General features: G+C 44.6%; 1 protein-coding gene and 1 long non-coding RNA gene across 5 annotated transcripts in view; both read right to left on the minus strand.

Annotated features, from left to right (window-relative positions):
* LOC139048048 (uncharacterized) overlaps positions 1-1,842 on the minus strand; it is a 22,099-nt gene extending 20,257 nt beyond the window's left edge. For all 4 annotated transcript variants that reach the window (XR_011507457.1, XR_011507458.1, XR_011507459.1 and 1 more), the window contains exon 1: positions 1,709-1,842. This is a non-coding gene — a long non-coding RNA (uncharacterized lncRNA). The remainder of the gene's footprint in view (positions 1-1,708) is intronic.
* A 12,057-nt stretch (positions 1,843-13,899) lies between these two features.
* On the minus strand, positions 13,900-16,135 carry Bx42 (Puff-specific protein Bx42). The gene has a single exon (XM_070522437.1). It carries the CDS (start codon positions 16,047-16,049, stop codon positions 14,454-14,456), a length of 1,596 nt encoding a protein of 531 aa, XP_070378538.1. The 5' UTR covers positions 16,050-16,135; the 3' UTR covers positions 13,900-14,453.
* Between the last annotated feature and the right edge of the window lie 94 nt (positions 16,136-16,229).

Genomic DNA, 16,229 nt, shown 5'->3' on the forward strand with positions numbered 1-16,229 from the left:
GCAACAAAATCTTTTTCTGCTCATGCAGTGACCTACACCTACAAAGGAAGACACAAAGACAGTGCACACGTGTAGGTAATATCAAGCTTTGATGCAGACATAGTAAGCTGTGGTGAGGAATGAAGTGTAATCTGTGTTTCCACTTCTGCATGAATTTTGTGGAAGTGCTGGAGAGTCAAGGTTTTGTACAGCTACTAATTTATGTATGTGGTCTAATAAACCATTGCAAAGTGAATGTGTGGCATCAGCAACAGATAGCCAGGCACTATCACAAAAAGAAGCAACATAATGCTGGGGAGTGGTTGTCGAAAGTTGCAGGTTCTGGAGGAGAGAGACAAAAGGACAAGACTGCACCGATCAATTGGACATGACTGAAGGCATGCATGGTATGTCGAGCAAGAAGCAGACAGAAGGAGTATTAAACGCATGAAGGAGAAGCCTGACAGTGTGTGAAGGCAAGAGCATCACATGAAAAGAAAAATTTGAAGAAAGTAGCAAATGAATGGGGAGCTCAGATGCCAAGGAGCAAGAATTTTCTGCTAGAAATGTTATTGCTGTTGTGCCTTAGCCCTGGTGCTGCAAATGGAAGGTGGAAGAAACAAGTACAGTACAAGTTGAAAAAGTGCTGTGGCAAGAGTGAGCGGCATTAGATCGGTGCCTCATCAAAATGATTAAATTTGCAGTGCTCATGTGCGCTCAACAAAGTGTGCTAACCTGTGCTGCTGGAAGTGTGCGAGCTATCGCGAGATGAAATGTGCAATCAGCCAGCTCTTCCAGATTCAGAAAAGACTTAAGACCAGAGGAAAATTTCTAAAACTACAAGACAGCAACCTGATTTGTTAAATCATATTTTGGATGTTTCCAGTAGAAGCACTTGCACCAACGAAAACTAAGTTGCATTAAAGGTTGGACTTCAGAAAGTGCATCAACACTACACCAACGATAAATGCAATTCCACTACATGGATAACTTGCCTTGTATGAAAACATTGTTTTCACCTTTTGCTCTCCTGTTCGCCACATAAGCATTGCGGATTAAACAAAGTCTCACTGTTTCGTGCAATGCGTTTGTCACTGGCTGACCACAGAGACGCCGAACAAGTGTACTGGCAGGCATTCAGAGCTATTTCGCATGCGGTTGTGGTGATCTGAGCCCTTGTTTCGCCCACATAGAGCGCCCCGTATATGAGCTAGACATCGTAACAGCCGGGATTATTAACTAGTCAATATCAGTGTTACTGCACAGCTTTCACAAAGGTCTACTGCTATGAAATTGCATGACGACCACTTTTCTTTTGCATACATTTCTTCCGTATTCATCCGCAGGGCGTAGTGTTTTGCCTGTGTGGCCATACAGCTCTCACAACGATCTACGGCTCAGATTGCATGACGACGCAAGTTTTATACTTACACATACAGAGTACAATATTCCATTCCCACGAACCTCCAAGTGTGCTGTATTCTCAGTTACATTAAGAACTAATGCATCGGCACGGCAGTTAATTCATAAACTGTTTCCGTTCCCGCGATTCCCCTGAAGTGTGTGGTATGCTGACCTTGATTAACGACACTATAATGAACAATGCATCGGCACGACGTAATGCTTTGCCACTAAAGTCATCCGAGAAGACACCTCACTTCCAAACGTATCCCCTTGCGACTATAAAATTTAATATGCTACCGTCGCATCAAAATAGAAACAAACTCACCTCGGACGCGGCTTCTTCCGCCTTGCCGGCCACGCATCCTGTCGATTCTGTGCTGCAAGCTCGGCTAGGGACAAACGGAGCAAACGGTTTTCTTCCCCGTAGTACCTAAACGACGACAAATCTTGAGCACCAAAAGTCCCCACATTTCACTCTCGCAGCTACTGCTCCTCGCGCGTGCGCAGAAACAGCGGTGAAATCCATTTTCGATGTGCTCGTAGCGGGGTGGCGCAAAGATAAGAATGATGCTATTTTGGAAAATTGAGAGGATTTAATTATGAGTAAAGCCCCTGAAACTTCGTAATGTAGTGCCACTCTCCTCCTCCGCTTTCACTCCTCCTCGTTTCTCCTCTCTTTCACACTCTCTCCTCGACCATGGCGCCGTCTATGAGGCTCGAGCGCAGCAGACGACCTTTCGCAGAGTGAATGCACGCATAGCAAGGCAGTGCTCTTTAGGCGTTCACGTTGGCTTTCCAGCTCCGCGTAACTTCGTGTACAGCATAGAATTTCTATTCGGATGCTTATACGAATTCGGTAACAGCAGCCTTTGTTTCATTTTTTGATAACTATTTATTAAAAAAGGATCTGAAGGAGTGTTAACGCTGTGCGTTGACGACTGCGAATGTATCGCGCGCCCTACAATTAGGTACGCAACATTTGTCAAGGGCGTGTCGCAAGATCTTGTTGCGAATGGTTGTAAATAACACGTTTACCATCGAATGACAACCTCTTGGCTTCCAGCAAGCCCTCAGCCTCAAGAATCCGCGCCACCCTTACCATGTGAATTCGCGGCGCGTATCAGCTATGGCGTACAAAGGCTGACGGAGATCACTGCTCTGGAGGTTCGAAAGTGTATTACAAGTTACAGTGCCGCCAACGTGCGTGCTTGCCAATCTAAGCGCGCGCAAAGCCTCAGAGGTGGGCGCTGGTGCTATTTTCTCGTGTCTCAACGCCGACAGAAATACCGCGGCTGATCATCGAGTCGGGACTGTGCGTACACAAGAAAATAAAGTGAGTTTGTAATATTCGTGCGCGAAGCGGGAGCGCAATAATAATGCTTGACTCAATCTCAAACAAGACCACTGCATGTGGCCTTCAGTAATTTTTTCAGGTTAATGACTTATCACGAATAACACTTCATCGTGCGTTGGTTCGTCCGTTACTAAGTGACGTACTTGTCGCGAACCGAGTTGCACTGAGGTGCATGCATTGACGACGGTTGCACTCCCTTCGAAGTAACATTTGCGAGACATGACTTTATTATAAGAAGTCATGATCGCGCAAAGAATCCCCCCGCCATGACGCGGCAAGTGAAATGATGTTTTATCTATAGGTTAAAATGATATGAAACGGCATTCGAGTTGCAAGTTAACAGTTTATTTTCACATAGATGCATTACAGATTTGCCTTTGCAATCACAAGTCCGTGTGCACCATTTATTGTTTCATTGCGTAAATAAACCCACCAGCCTAAGAGCCCTACAGCAAGCGCGTCTCAATTAGGCATAGTGACTGTAGAAACTAATAGTGGCATAGACGAGCAAGCGAACGACTATATGAGCGCGTGCACTAAACGAGCGAGCAAACGACTAAACGAGCGTGCAAACAAACGAGCAAAGGACTAAGCACGAACGACGACTAAACCAGCCAGGGAGCGGGCGGGCAACCACACGTTTTCTTTACGAGTGCTCCTACCCGCATCTTAAGCTTCGCACACTTTAAAGCTCACGCAAATTAGCACGTACGTCTCAATTACCTATGATGTGGTCGCTCGTCGACGAACGCACCGCGTAACACGGTTTCGTGATTAACCTTAGCTAAGCCACAGCCATTTTATGATCGAGACTGAAATTTTATCAAAAGGACTGCACTGAATCTTAAAAATTTCGTAATCACGTTATCGCACACAACCTCGTGTGCCCGCGAACTCAAGCCGGTTGGCGTTCAAAACGATTAAGCGCACCAAATATGACTAACACGATCACGTAGTGCGCATATAAGCAAAACAGATGTTGCGTAAAAATCATGTTAAAGCGTGCATACAAAAGAAAACATGCACAGTGAACTGTGCAACATACTACTACGTTATCGCCCGCAGCACAATACGCAAGCCTGGCACATACAATACTCTGAGAGAGCCACAACTTACATCACATAGTCGCGCGGAGGAAGTTGGTCAGAAGTTCTCCCTCCCGATTCGGTGAAGCCCTGTCTTTCTTCTTAACCCGTTACGCTTACCGGATGGTATCGCGAACATATTCTTGCCTTTGCTAAAGCTATATTGGCATCCAAACGCACAGCAGGTCATGGTAACAGAAAATGACGTGAAGCGACGACGCACTTGCCACAAAACATCCGTCAAGGCGTTCACAAGATCAAAACAACACAGAATAGGTACGGAAAGGAATGCCGCCAACAAGCGCCACTTCTCGAGCAAAGATGGCACTGAAGCGCGACTGTAAACAAACGAAGCCGGCGCAAGGGACCACGTGATGCCATTAGGCCAATAGCGACGCGGCGTCGGCTTCAGGCAGAGCGCTCGAGGAGGGGGCGGCATTCTTCAAAGCGTGGCAGTACTTTACGAAGTTTAAGGGGCTTTAATTATGAGCACGCTGGGGCACCAGCTATTGCCCTAGCGGTCATAAACAGAACGACACAAACGGGACCACGACCGGACTCGACTCGCTCCTCCGCGCTGGAGAGTCCGGCCGTGACGGGACCACAGACGACCAGGCACACGCTTGTAAAGTCCCGCGGAGGTGGTGCTTCGAGCACGGCGTTTAGAAGGTCCCCAGATAAAACAAGTTTACTTGCTTTCATCTAGAAACCTTAGGCTTTTGTAGAGGCTTGCGCGATGTCAGCCCACGGAATCGCACCATTCGCTCTTATGTCGTCGGCTACACATATTGCAGCGCAAGTATATGTGCTGGTCAAGTTTAGCGTGGACCAGCAGCGTATTGTTCAAGGTTTTAAGCTCTGGTGCATGGTGAACTTTAATTCCTTAATTGAACATTCGTTGGAAACTAATCGCAATTTATTGTGGCAGTCTAACCGTTCTCGTGAGCTAATTCCAGAGATAGTACAGTCTGGTCGAAGACGCAAACGCATGTCTTGACTGCCTTGCACAAAAATAGGCAAATATACATGAACAACCCCAAAAGAGAACCCAGATTTTTAGAGCACAGCTCTTATAGGGACCCGTTCCTGCATTGAGCGTCGGCGTGCCTCAGCGTCCCTCGTAACCGAGCAAACACACAGAGTGAAGGATGAAAGAGTGAACACGGAGCGCAGCGGGTGATGAAGTACGACGATAGTGAAGAGGGTGCAGCAGAACCATGAGGTGGAAAGCTGAGGAGGAGGGTAGTGTGAAAGCGTGAGAAGTGTATAGTGCCATTCAAGACGGACTCAGCAGCGATGATGGCTACGTGATGGCACCAGATCTATAGTAGCATTCATCAGACATGTATGGAAATAAAGCGCTGCATGAGCAGTGGTCTGTCTGTGGTAGCTGCTGTGAATCGCGCCCATGTGTCACCCATGCGCTGCCTCTCGCGATCTCCCAGTTAGCAATTGAGGCAGCCGCGCCACACTTGGCTCCATTTGCAACGTGCCACACAAGACAGATTGTCCGCGGCACACAATATACAGCAAAATGAAAAGACACGTAGAGCTGAGGTCAAATTTCGCATTAGAGAGTGTCGCAATCGTCGGTGAATTTTACTTTTTTTCCTTTCCTTCTTTTTTTTTCTTCTTTTTTTTTACGGCAAAGTTTTCTTTGCAAACCCACCCAGATTTTCCTAGCCATTGTCTTTCCAAATATACTTGCGGATGTACTATATATACAGCTAGGTTATATATGAAATAATATGGGTGTCACACACCGGACACACTTTTTGATCGCAATCGAGCCCATTACAGATAGAATTTCTTGGTTGCAATTGGCTTCTTTGCTCAATCTGCAAAAGGGAGCCAATCGCGGTCAAAATTTTTATCCTGATCGGGCTCAATCGCGATTGAAAGTGGCCGTGTGACGTCAATATATATAAGGTACACACAAAGTTGCTCGTAAAAAACTTGTATGCTGACCACATACGTCCAGCGCTGTTACATGCATAGCAAATTTCCTACATACATCCTGATCATCTATTTCTAATGTTGGCTCACAGGCATCTCTAAAGCACACTGATCTGTTGATGGAATTACGAATTATATATCAACGGATTCTTTGATTTAGCCATTCAGTATGTGCCATTGGGGGTGTGGCCCGTGCTTGGCCAACATCCTTCAGAATGGGCACCCAGATGACACAGAAAGCCCCATGGATGTCCCAAAAAGATCCACATGGCCCACATCCCAATGAAGACGTCTGGTGGACTTCCAGGCAATGTCCTAATCAGCAAGGTTTGAAAAACACACCATCACGGACATATGATTGGAATGTAGAATCAACATGCAAAAGATTTTCTGCAAGCGTGCACCAGGAGACCGTGCCAGGTACTATAGCTCTGCATCTGCTTCTTAGATGGGCACTCTCTTTAACTTTATGTAATATCAGGGTCCTTCAATACTTTTCAATCTTTTTTTTTTTTATGGTTATCCTACCAGGGACATCCCAAGAACATCACACCCGAGTCTTCTTTTGGCCTCCACATTAACAGCCGGCTGCCTACAGACATTCGGTCTCCAAGACAGAGAAACATGTTTTCTGGTATCCCCAAATTATATCCGAGACCTTTAACACCTCGAGCTCATGCGTACACCATAGTTTGCATATTTTACGATAACATTGAATGAAAACTGTAGCTTGTTGAATATCCTACCTGTGCCAGGCCGACACCACCTAGCCAGGTAGAAGGCCCTGAAGAAGGGAACTGCCCGCTGCACTTCCATGCACTCATGTGTGCACTTCTGCACATGTAATGCATCTGCACAGGGCAGACATTGCATGTAAATGTATGTGATGTAGATGTGTAGAATTCAGTCGCTTAGTGTATACCATGTGTGCACTGCGTGTGACTGCTGTAAACACTCACAGCGGACATTGGGCAGCTGTTTTTATGCTGAATTGTTGTTGCATTCCATTATATTTGCTGTAAAGAAAATATGGATGTCTTCGTTACTAAACACAAAGCATATTCTGGAATTTCTTTGCCTAGCTAGAGCCAAGGTCAAATGCGAGGCCATCCAAGTTCGCAGTTATTGAGAATTAAGTTATTTTCTAAGTGCTTAAATAATTATGCAAAAATTTAATTTGTTAAAACCTTGTTAATTTATTGTTTTTCACACTGACAGTTTGACTAACTTAGCTTTAACCCTTTGAGGCACTTTGTACACTATATATTGTGCACGCCAAGATGGTGCGTCGAAAGAGGTGCTGGTAGAAATATTTAAAAGATGTCACATACATCTTGAAACACTTCATATTGTACCTGTGCTTGTAGAATGAGCTGGAAGGAAGATGGCCACGTGTTTGCTCTTTCTGACAGCATGTAGATACGTAGTGGGTTCCTGTATTTTATTGATTTTTACTAATGTATAATGTTTTACATCAGTCTTATTTTTCACTTCAAACGATGGGTGTTTCCTAGCCACGCTGTACAAAAATAGTTGATGTTCTTCTTTGTGACGTTCGTGTAGAAAGTTTTCACATGAAGTCCACATTCTGTTAATTCGACAAAACTCACTAAAAATTTAAAGTTCTTAATTTTTGTTGCAGCTTCCGCTTGTGATTCTGAATATGCAAGAAGTGCTGTGAACCTAAATTTTCAATGGACCAAGTTTATTGGTGCCTGAAGGGGTTAATATCACTAACCATGCAGTTACATTCGACACTCTATTTATACTAGCAACTTCATTGGTTCAGTGTTTTTGGACTTTACTAAAACTAAGCTTTTGATACCACTTTCGTAACACCCTTTTTACCAAGCTAGAAGCCCTGGTAATTACTGGTCCAGCACCAACTCTTAAAATCTTCTTACCTGTATGATAGAACAGGTTTTTCAGGAGGTGCTTACTCTGATACTAAAGTTACTAATCAAGTTAATTGCGCCACAATTAAAGCTCCATATTGTCTACTACAGATTTGGCCACTAGGTATGTGCTGGCTACTGCCTTGACGAGCCTAGTAAACAACTTGGGTGAACGGATATGTGCCTGAACTGCAGACAACTTCAGCACTGCGTATGTGTGATATTGGTATGTGCCCTTTCTTGGCCCATCCCAGAGAATGGACGTGCCAAGGTGACACAAGGGCTATATGATAGCCCCATCAGCATCGAGCATGGCCATTTGATGAAAAGCCATTGCCAAGTTGCACTGGTTAACTAAATGTGGTGGCACTGCTGCATGGCACAGCATGTCCAGAGGGAAGTGCAAAAGAGGAGCCCAGCTGCAGTGTACGTCTCATACGCGATGCCTCATTCGATGAACCCTCTAACCATCTCCATGCCTTGCCCAAAGAAGCTGCTTGCCGCTCAGAAGTTTGAACAATGGAAGCACCGCTGCTGTGAGGCAGAGGCCTGTACCGCTCGCTTGGAGAAAATGTGGGCAACCAATCGCCAAAGTTGCTGAAACGGATGAAGAAAGATCGTAACAATCCCCCAAACACGTAGAACATATAATCACCAATTACACACCCACCATAAGAAACATTGCTGACTTCATTAACATTGCCAATCATCTCCAAAGGATGAATGAGCCGCTAAATTTTTTACATCTTTTTGTACTTATTTAAAAATGAAATTTCCCCTTTATCAGATAAGATAATGCCTTCTTTCATCATTTTCATATGTGCCATAACCTAATTGTGTTTTGTCAACAGTTGCCAGCCCCTTGAAATACAGCACATGTAGATACTAAAGTTGTAATACGGAATAAGCTGAACACGTGTGCATTCTGGCATGTGATAATGCATGAGTAATGTGTGTTATGTGCCTGAAAAATTCGGTTGGAAGGCATGCATACTGGCATGTGATAACGCACGAGTAATGTGTGAAAAATTCTGTTCACATGTGGTGCATCCCTTAAGTACGAGTTTTACTACTACCATCACGGGCGGCTCAAAAAAGGGGCAGCCAACCTCTTAAAATTTCCTCCTGCCCCTCAATCACCCTTTCTGCTGCCCCCTCCCCTTCCCCCACCAACAGAAAGTTCTATGCACTGTCCCTGAGTACCACACTTATATGTTTTTACAAAAAGACCAATCGATGCCAAGTTCAAGACTGGACTGTAGGACGTCTACCAACCAGCAACACTAAACTAAGCTACAGGGAGCAGATGCAAGAGGCTTCTGCATACAAGTGCCAGTCTGGCTGGTGTTTATTGTAACTTAAAAAAGGTCTATATTTAACGGCATTCTAGATGATACATCATATTGAAAACCTCTTGCATTTCACAAAACCTTGCCTGCAGTTAGAGATGTCTGGCTGACTGACAGGTGGCTGCTAACCAAGCAAAGATTCCCAGGGTTACGATTTTGTAGCAATGCCTTCTGCTCAATTTTAGGCTACTCTTATCGTCTACTGCTCATGGCCGGCTGATCCCATTGATGACATGGGTGTAGCATATCTCTGACAACTGACAAAGGGCGAAAAAGCATCAGAAAAGGCATCGCTACAAACTCACAACCCGGGTTCCTGCCCCTTGAAATGTGGTCAGTTTTTTACTTCTCAAGGGAATGTGTACGTCCCCACATATGTCCTTGGGTATCTCTAGTAGCTTTCAAACCACAATCACCTATACCAATATAAACCACAATAGACAATACCAATATACGAAGAAGGGAAAAAAACGCACATGTAATATAGTCTTACTCAGCTGTATGAAACCAACCACACCAAGGTTGGAGAAACCCCACAGCCAACATGCTGCAAGAGTCATGCAACCAGAAATTCACCGAGTTCTGGAATAGTGCTCTTGGTGCTATGCAAAATTTTGGGATAGAAAGATAACAGTCAACATCTTGCCAGTTGTCTCAACAACACAGCTGTAATACGTACGGTTAGGCAAAACCATTCCCCAGAATGATGATGCTACTATATGCCATTAAAAGTGGCAACTGGCCAATAGCATCTTTGTCTCAAGAGGAAGCTTAGCTTGGGTGATTCTATCTAAATACATGTAAAAGGAGATTTCGTTTTTGTCGGCAACCACTGCACCAAACTTGACGAGGTTTATTGCATTTAAAAGAAAAAACTTCAAATCTAGTGACTGTTCGTTTCGAATTTTCGTATACAATGAAAAATGATATGACAATTCTGTGAATTTCATCTAATAGTACATCTAAAGCGGACAAAATTGAAGTGTTACATATGAATCTCCCAAAATTTGGCAATATGAAAATACACCTTTTGCAGAACCCTTGTACACAACGTAACTAATTCACGTAAGATATAAATTGACATATAGAATTTGTCTGCTTTAAATGATCTAATGGATGCTGTCTACAGAACTGCGATATCTGTTCTTCATGCAGAGCTATTAGTTTGTAAACTTCATACTTCTATTTTTTTCGTACTTTAAAACTTTTTGAAAATTTTTTTAACAAGATTCAGGCCATAAATCCATATTTCGCTTCCAACAGTCACTAGAATTTATCTCTCAAATGCAACAAATTTCATTAAAATTGGTTAAGGAGTTATCTCAGAAAAGCGAATAGGCCGCATCGGAGATGGGCCCGAGCTAAAGCTTCCTCTTAACTCTGCGATGATCAGTATAAGGTTCTCACTTGGCATGTGACAGCAGCTGCCAGCCTGCCAGTGCCAAACCATAAACTGCCACTTCTATTTGCACATTGCATGCCAACATTTAGGAGTGAAAAAAAGTAGATCCCTGTTCATATGTTCTCAGCTATGTTTTCGTGACTGCCTTGGTGAATTTGTGCACTCCTATATAAATCCCAAAGACTTACACATACTGTATTCCTACTTGATAAGTTGTTCCAGAATGTCCTTACATCTGACACAGCTTTTTCAATGACACGATGACATTAACCAAGCCATGCTGAGAAAATGCACAGTTCACGACACAATCCCACTGTACCCAACAAGTGGCCAGGCCTCAATTACGCACAAACATCCCAGTAGCATGGCATACAGGCACAACCAACTACAAACAGCATGGCATTAACATTGTCAGCTTTACCACCTTGAGCAGCTTATTATTGCAACCAATGCATGAAAAAGCCCGAAACATGTGATCATGATCCATGATAATTACAAAAGCTCAGTGCCCTTCCACACTGTGGAGAAGGGACCAGCAAAGCTGTGTATGTGGGCCCCTTAATGGCAAACTGCACCTTCGCTGTGGGATGGCCCGGTATTACACTATCTTCGGGACTGGCCCAGGTATGGGAGTGCTTAATGCCTGTGTCACCTCCACCGTGGGTTGGCTCGGCATTGTACTATCGTTGGGAATTTTTTTGTGCACGCAGACACGATAGTGGTGAAAGTAGCCCTTAACAGCTTTGCTGTAATAATGTCGCTATGTGGTTAATTACATTGTCTTAAAAATTAAATTCTGGGACTTTTGCATGCCAAAACCACAATTTGATTATGAGGCACACCACAGTGGGGGCCTCTGGATGAATTTTGATCACCTAGGGTTGTGTAACGTGCACGTGATGCACAGTATACGAATGTTTTTGCATTTCACCATCAAAATGCGGCAGCAGTGGTCAGGGTTCGATCGCACGTCCTGAAACATAGCAGTGCAAAGCCAAAGCCACTATGCCACAATGGCGGGTAATTCCTTTGTGTTGCACTTTTGATCACTGTGCATACGCTGAAACTTTTCACAAGGTGCCCAGAAAACTGTGCTTTCAAAAATTCAATATGCCGTCAACTTGAATGCTGGAGATGCATGGCACTGAAACAAAATAGAGCTTAAAAATAAACCACTTTTAAAGGGGCCCTGAACCACCCCTCACGCTTGGTGAAAAAACAGTCTGCGGATGCCATGCACTGCTGTGAACATCTCAGCCAAAGGTTGCAGCCGTGCGCAGCACGTGGAGCTCGTAAGTGGAGTGCAAAGCCACCTTTCTCTCAAATTCTCTCTCTTCAAAAGAAGCTCACTCCTCATTCTTTTCTGGACGCTTTATTCATAATACAGCAGAGCATGTTCCCGTATGCAGCTGCTATTGATCAATAGCCGACATCAATCAAGAAGGGTGTTTGGATCAGTGTGCTTCTTCCTACTGTTACTGTGTATATTCATCAAAGTTCAATAAACAGGTTGAACTAAGCGAAAATGTACTTTTTGGATTTTTATAGTAATAATGTACTTCCAGAAAAATCCAACTATCATCTAATCGCGGTGGGCTGCCTGCATAGGAATTAAACTTTGGCCGTGCTGCTTATCGGTGTTGTAGCCGTCGGGTGGTAATTTCGACTAATGTTGAACACTCAACTGGCCCTGAACCATGCGAAACTTAAGGTCAGACCACACGCACACTTTTCAGTGCACACTCACTCCTGGCCTCGGCAGACTTTGCTTCATAATGAGCTATTGACCAAATGTGCATGTTGGTTGTGGCTACAATCTGTTCAAGCTGGTGCTGGACAAAGCTGGTGTGCGCCAAATAGCACAGCCAGACAGGAGCGTATGAGCATGAGCGCGCACTCTAGCCCTGTTGTGCACAAAGCAAATGCTTCAGTTGCTTGTAGCTGTGGTATGCTACGTAGTGTAGATACTGTGGCCGTCACGAGTACACTGGCTGAGGACAACCGCATTTGGCGCATTGTAGGCGATAAAATAAAAAATAGTGGCGTCTATGTCAACATCCAAAATCATATTTTAACTGCATGCCACGGTGACATTCAGTAGGCGGAGCGTTGTAGGCACACCCTGATGCGCCGTAGCCTTTGCAGTGCAAATAATTGAAAAAGGAATGGAAGCACTGTGAACAATGTTTGATTGCCAATATCTCCGCTCTTGCTGAATGCACTGAAGAACTTTTTGCGGCAAAGTATTTCTGAAATAATCTAACTTCAAATGCATTTCTCGACTTTGATAAAAAATGGTTCAGGGCCCCTTTAAGTTTCAATCGAACTGCTTTCATTAATTATGGTGGTCTTTTGGTTCACTTTTTGCCCAATTTTTTTTTCTTGCTGTTTCATAAAAACTTATCAATGTGGCTCAAATATATATTAGAATTCAGAAATTAGGTTGTGGCTTTTAGCACCAAAAACTGCAGATGCAAGGGAAAAAGTGAGAACATCACAAAACCATGAGCAAGTCCACACACCAACAACCATAATTAACACATTAACATTAAATAGCTTTACAAGTGGCTACTCAAGGTACACATCGTGAAAGTTCATCCATGGATCTCGAAAATCTGGTGGTTTAAAAAGGATGCTGCAGCACCTCTGCTCATGCTTTTGTGCATATTGGATACATCGTAAACTTTGGAAATTTGTGCTATTATACACATGATTATGATAAACAAGGAAATTTTTGTATCTAAATATTTTTGCAATTAACCAGCAAACAATGCAAAGGACAAATTCTTCCAGCAGTTAATGTTCTACTGCTAATGAATGAAATAAGGAATTGAGCAAAAAAGAGTTATTTACAGAAGGTGAATACCACCATTGGCTCACTTTCAAAGGTGCATTAGCAGAAAGAGATTAAGTGCAATGCCACAAACTTGCAATGAAAAGAAGGTGAAGAAACATCTGCATCAGCAATAGGTACAGCTAGGCCTCTTTATCATGCATCAAAATCTTCGCACAAAGGTACTTTTACAACTTGTACCCTCATCAAAATGCAGCTAGGAATTCAAAGAAACCTCGATAAACACTACTGGACCTAAATTTCAAGTAGGCACAAAAATGTCATGCTACCCCATTCAATGTCACCTGTAACTGTGTTGCAATGTGAATAACATATCAGGCAGCATAGCTGGCCCTTCACATGGCTCACAAGTTTCGAAGGTGACAGTATAGTGCCAACATGTAATGTTTCAGCTTCTGTTTCAAGCAGTGAGCAACTATTTCAAAGCCCCTTTTATCATTGAAGAAGTTTATTACTCCCTAGAAATGCAGTGGTATGGCAGAAAACAAACAGCTCATTTGTTTTATACCACAACACAACTGCACATACGTTTTCCTCTTTACATGAAAACATTTGCACTCATGGGCCTCAACTTTCTGCATTCAAAATAAAATTACTGTTCCCAAAATAAAGCAAGTACGGTAAAAAGACAGTATTGTTTGCTCTTTATTCACGTAGCAGTGACAAATGAACATTCTTTTCGCACATGGAAATGCACAAACAAGAGAGTAGATAAAAAAAAAATATCTGAAAAAACATGAGCAACCCCCAGGAAAGTGCAAATGAATACCCGACATGATCGCAAAACATTCAACAAATAGATCAGAGGCAATAGCAATAAAGTAAATCTTCATGAATGAGCAAGCAATACACATTTTCAACACACTACAGCCTGTAATGTGGCAAAAGCTCTACTCAGCTGCAGTGAGCATTTTGCCAATGCCACATGCCTTATGGTCACAATGTGCAACATGGCTGCCAGCAGCATGGTGACCAAGCTTATTGACATGTCTACACAAATGTGTCAAGTGTCCATATGCAGAGTGCTTGCAGTCACAAACCTATGCTGCTGACCGCGTGCTTGCATCATAAGCAGCCTTTCATGCTGGGATGATCACAAGAACGGACCATCAGCACTGGGGGCCACATGTCCCAGCATAGTTCATGTTGCTCAGCACTGCACAGCAAACAAATTTTTAATCTTTGCGCCTTTTTCCTTTGTCCCTGTGGTGGTCCTGATCCTCAGTGGGCCTCTTGCTGGCTTTCTTTGCTTCTGTCAAGAACTTGTCCAAACCGAATGGATCTTCCTCCTCAAGCCGTTCAAACTGCACAGGACCATCGCGTCGGGAAGAACGGTCTGTTCCTGAGAACTCCTTGTCGGGCACAAATCGCGATGTTTTCATAAGCTTTTCAAGGTCCTCTCCATATACTTCTTTGTCTTGATTTTTGGGTCGGTAGAGGCCTGGCTGGGCATTTCGCCATGGCTTGTCATACACATCATAGGCGTCATCATGGCCAAAGCCACTGCTCAGTCCTTTGCTCTGGTTAAAGAGGCGCTGGTCGAACTGGACCTCAGCAGGACGCGCACCAGGCATGCCCAGTGCGATTTGTTCGCTGATGTCGCGCTCGCGCTGCTTCTCCAACTTAGACCTCTTGTCCGGCGCTGCACGGGCGATGTTACGCTCGCGCTGACGGTCCTTGTGTCTCTCATAACGCAGCTGGTCCCTTTCGCGCAAGTCCTCGTCCACAGTGGCAGCGGCAGCCTGCGTTCGGATGCCGGCTCGCTCTTCGCGGGCTCTTTGAGCCAGCTGGCGCAAATGCTCCTCTTTCTTCTCCTTTTCCTTCTGGGCCAGCTTTTTCTCGAGCTGCGCCCGCATCTCGACTGCCTCCCGAGCTTTCCTGTCGGCGATGTACAGCGCTTCGGCCAGCTTGGCGAAGTTCTCGTTGATGTGCACCTGCTGCAAGCCACGGCCGTCGGCGGCCAGCCGTTTGTCCAGAGGAACGGTGTAGCCCTTGGCGTTTTTCCAGTTGGAGATGCAGGGCGGGATACGCCACTCCTGCTGCTCCTTTACCGTCACCTTGCGTGTCGGCGAGTGCATGACGGGCGCCGGCGGTGACGGGGGTCCCCGCGGGATTTTCTTGTTGATCTTGAACCTTGGCGGCTCCATAGGGTCTTTTTGCACTTCAACCATCCGGATAATGCGCTGTTTGGCACCTGAATTGAACGACATGCCCTGCTGAGACGGTGTGTAGCGAATGTACTGGGCAGGAGCTGTTTTCTCAGCTGCCCGAACCGGCATTGCTGCTGAAATCTTTGACTGAGTGAGCTTTTCCAAAGCCAACCGTGTATCTTCAGTCGTTTTTTCGATTTCCTCTTCATCTGGTTTCTGGAGAGACGGGTCGTCGTCGGTAGTTATCTCCGATGGCAACATGTCTTGATATCGGTGGTAAATCACCTTGTCTTTCGACTGACCCTGTCGTACAATGACATCATACTTGATCTTTCCTTGGGCATCGATCTGTACTGGAAGTGCATTCGAAGTAGTCTTGTCCTTCTTTTTGCCCATGTCCATCGGATACTGTGCGACATGTATCTCAGGAAAGGCACCGCCATCACCGTAGTCTTCGAGACTTCTGGGAACCCAGCCTTTTCGCATACCGTACGGTGGCGAAGACCGCGTAGTGAGCGCGACATGCTTTGACGGAGCGGCAAGTTTCCTCGCACGGTCTTCATCTCCTCGATCAAAAACAGACTGTGAAGGAGCGGGTAGAAGCGTCTGTAAAGACGCCATTTTTTTTCTATGGTTCTATGTGCTTTGCCAGAGCCAGATCCAGCCAGCGCTGCCACAGCCACAGCGCGGGCCAGTGTCTGCTGCGCGCCTGCACTCAACGCTTCTGAACTAAACCACTTTCTCAAAATTAGTTTACATGAAAAACCAACCAATTGCATTATTTTATGTTATTTTAGTTTA

This window comes from Dermacentor albipictus, chromosome 1, assembly GCF_038994185.2.
Source record: "Dermacentor albipictus isolate Rhodes 1998 colony chromosome 1, USDA_Dalb.pri_finalv2, whole genome shotgun sequence".
Classification (NCBI taxonomy): domain Eukaryota; kingdom Metazoa; phylum Arthropoda; class Arachnida; order Ixodida; family Ixodidae; genus Dermacentor; species Dermacentor albipictus.

What these genes read in the sequence shown, in the direction of transcription:
- Bx42 (XM_070522437.1), bottom strand. Translation starts at nt 16,049, where the DNA reads ATGGCGTCTTTACAGACGCTTCTACCCGCTCCTTCACAGTCTGTTTTT.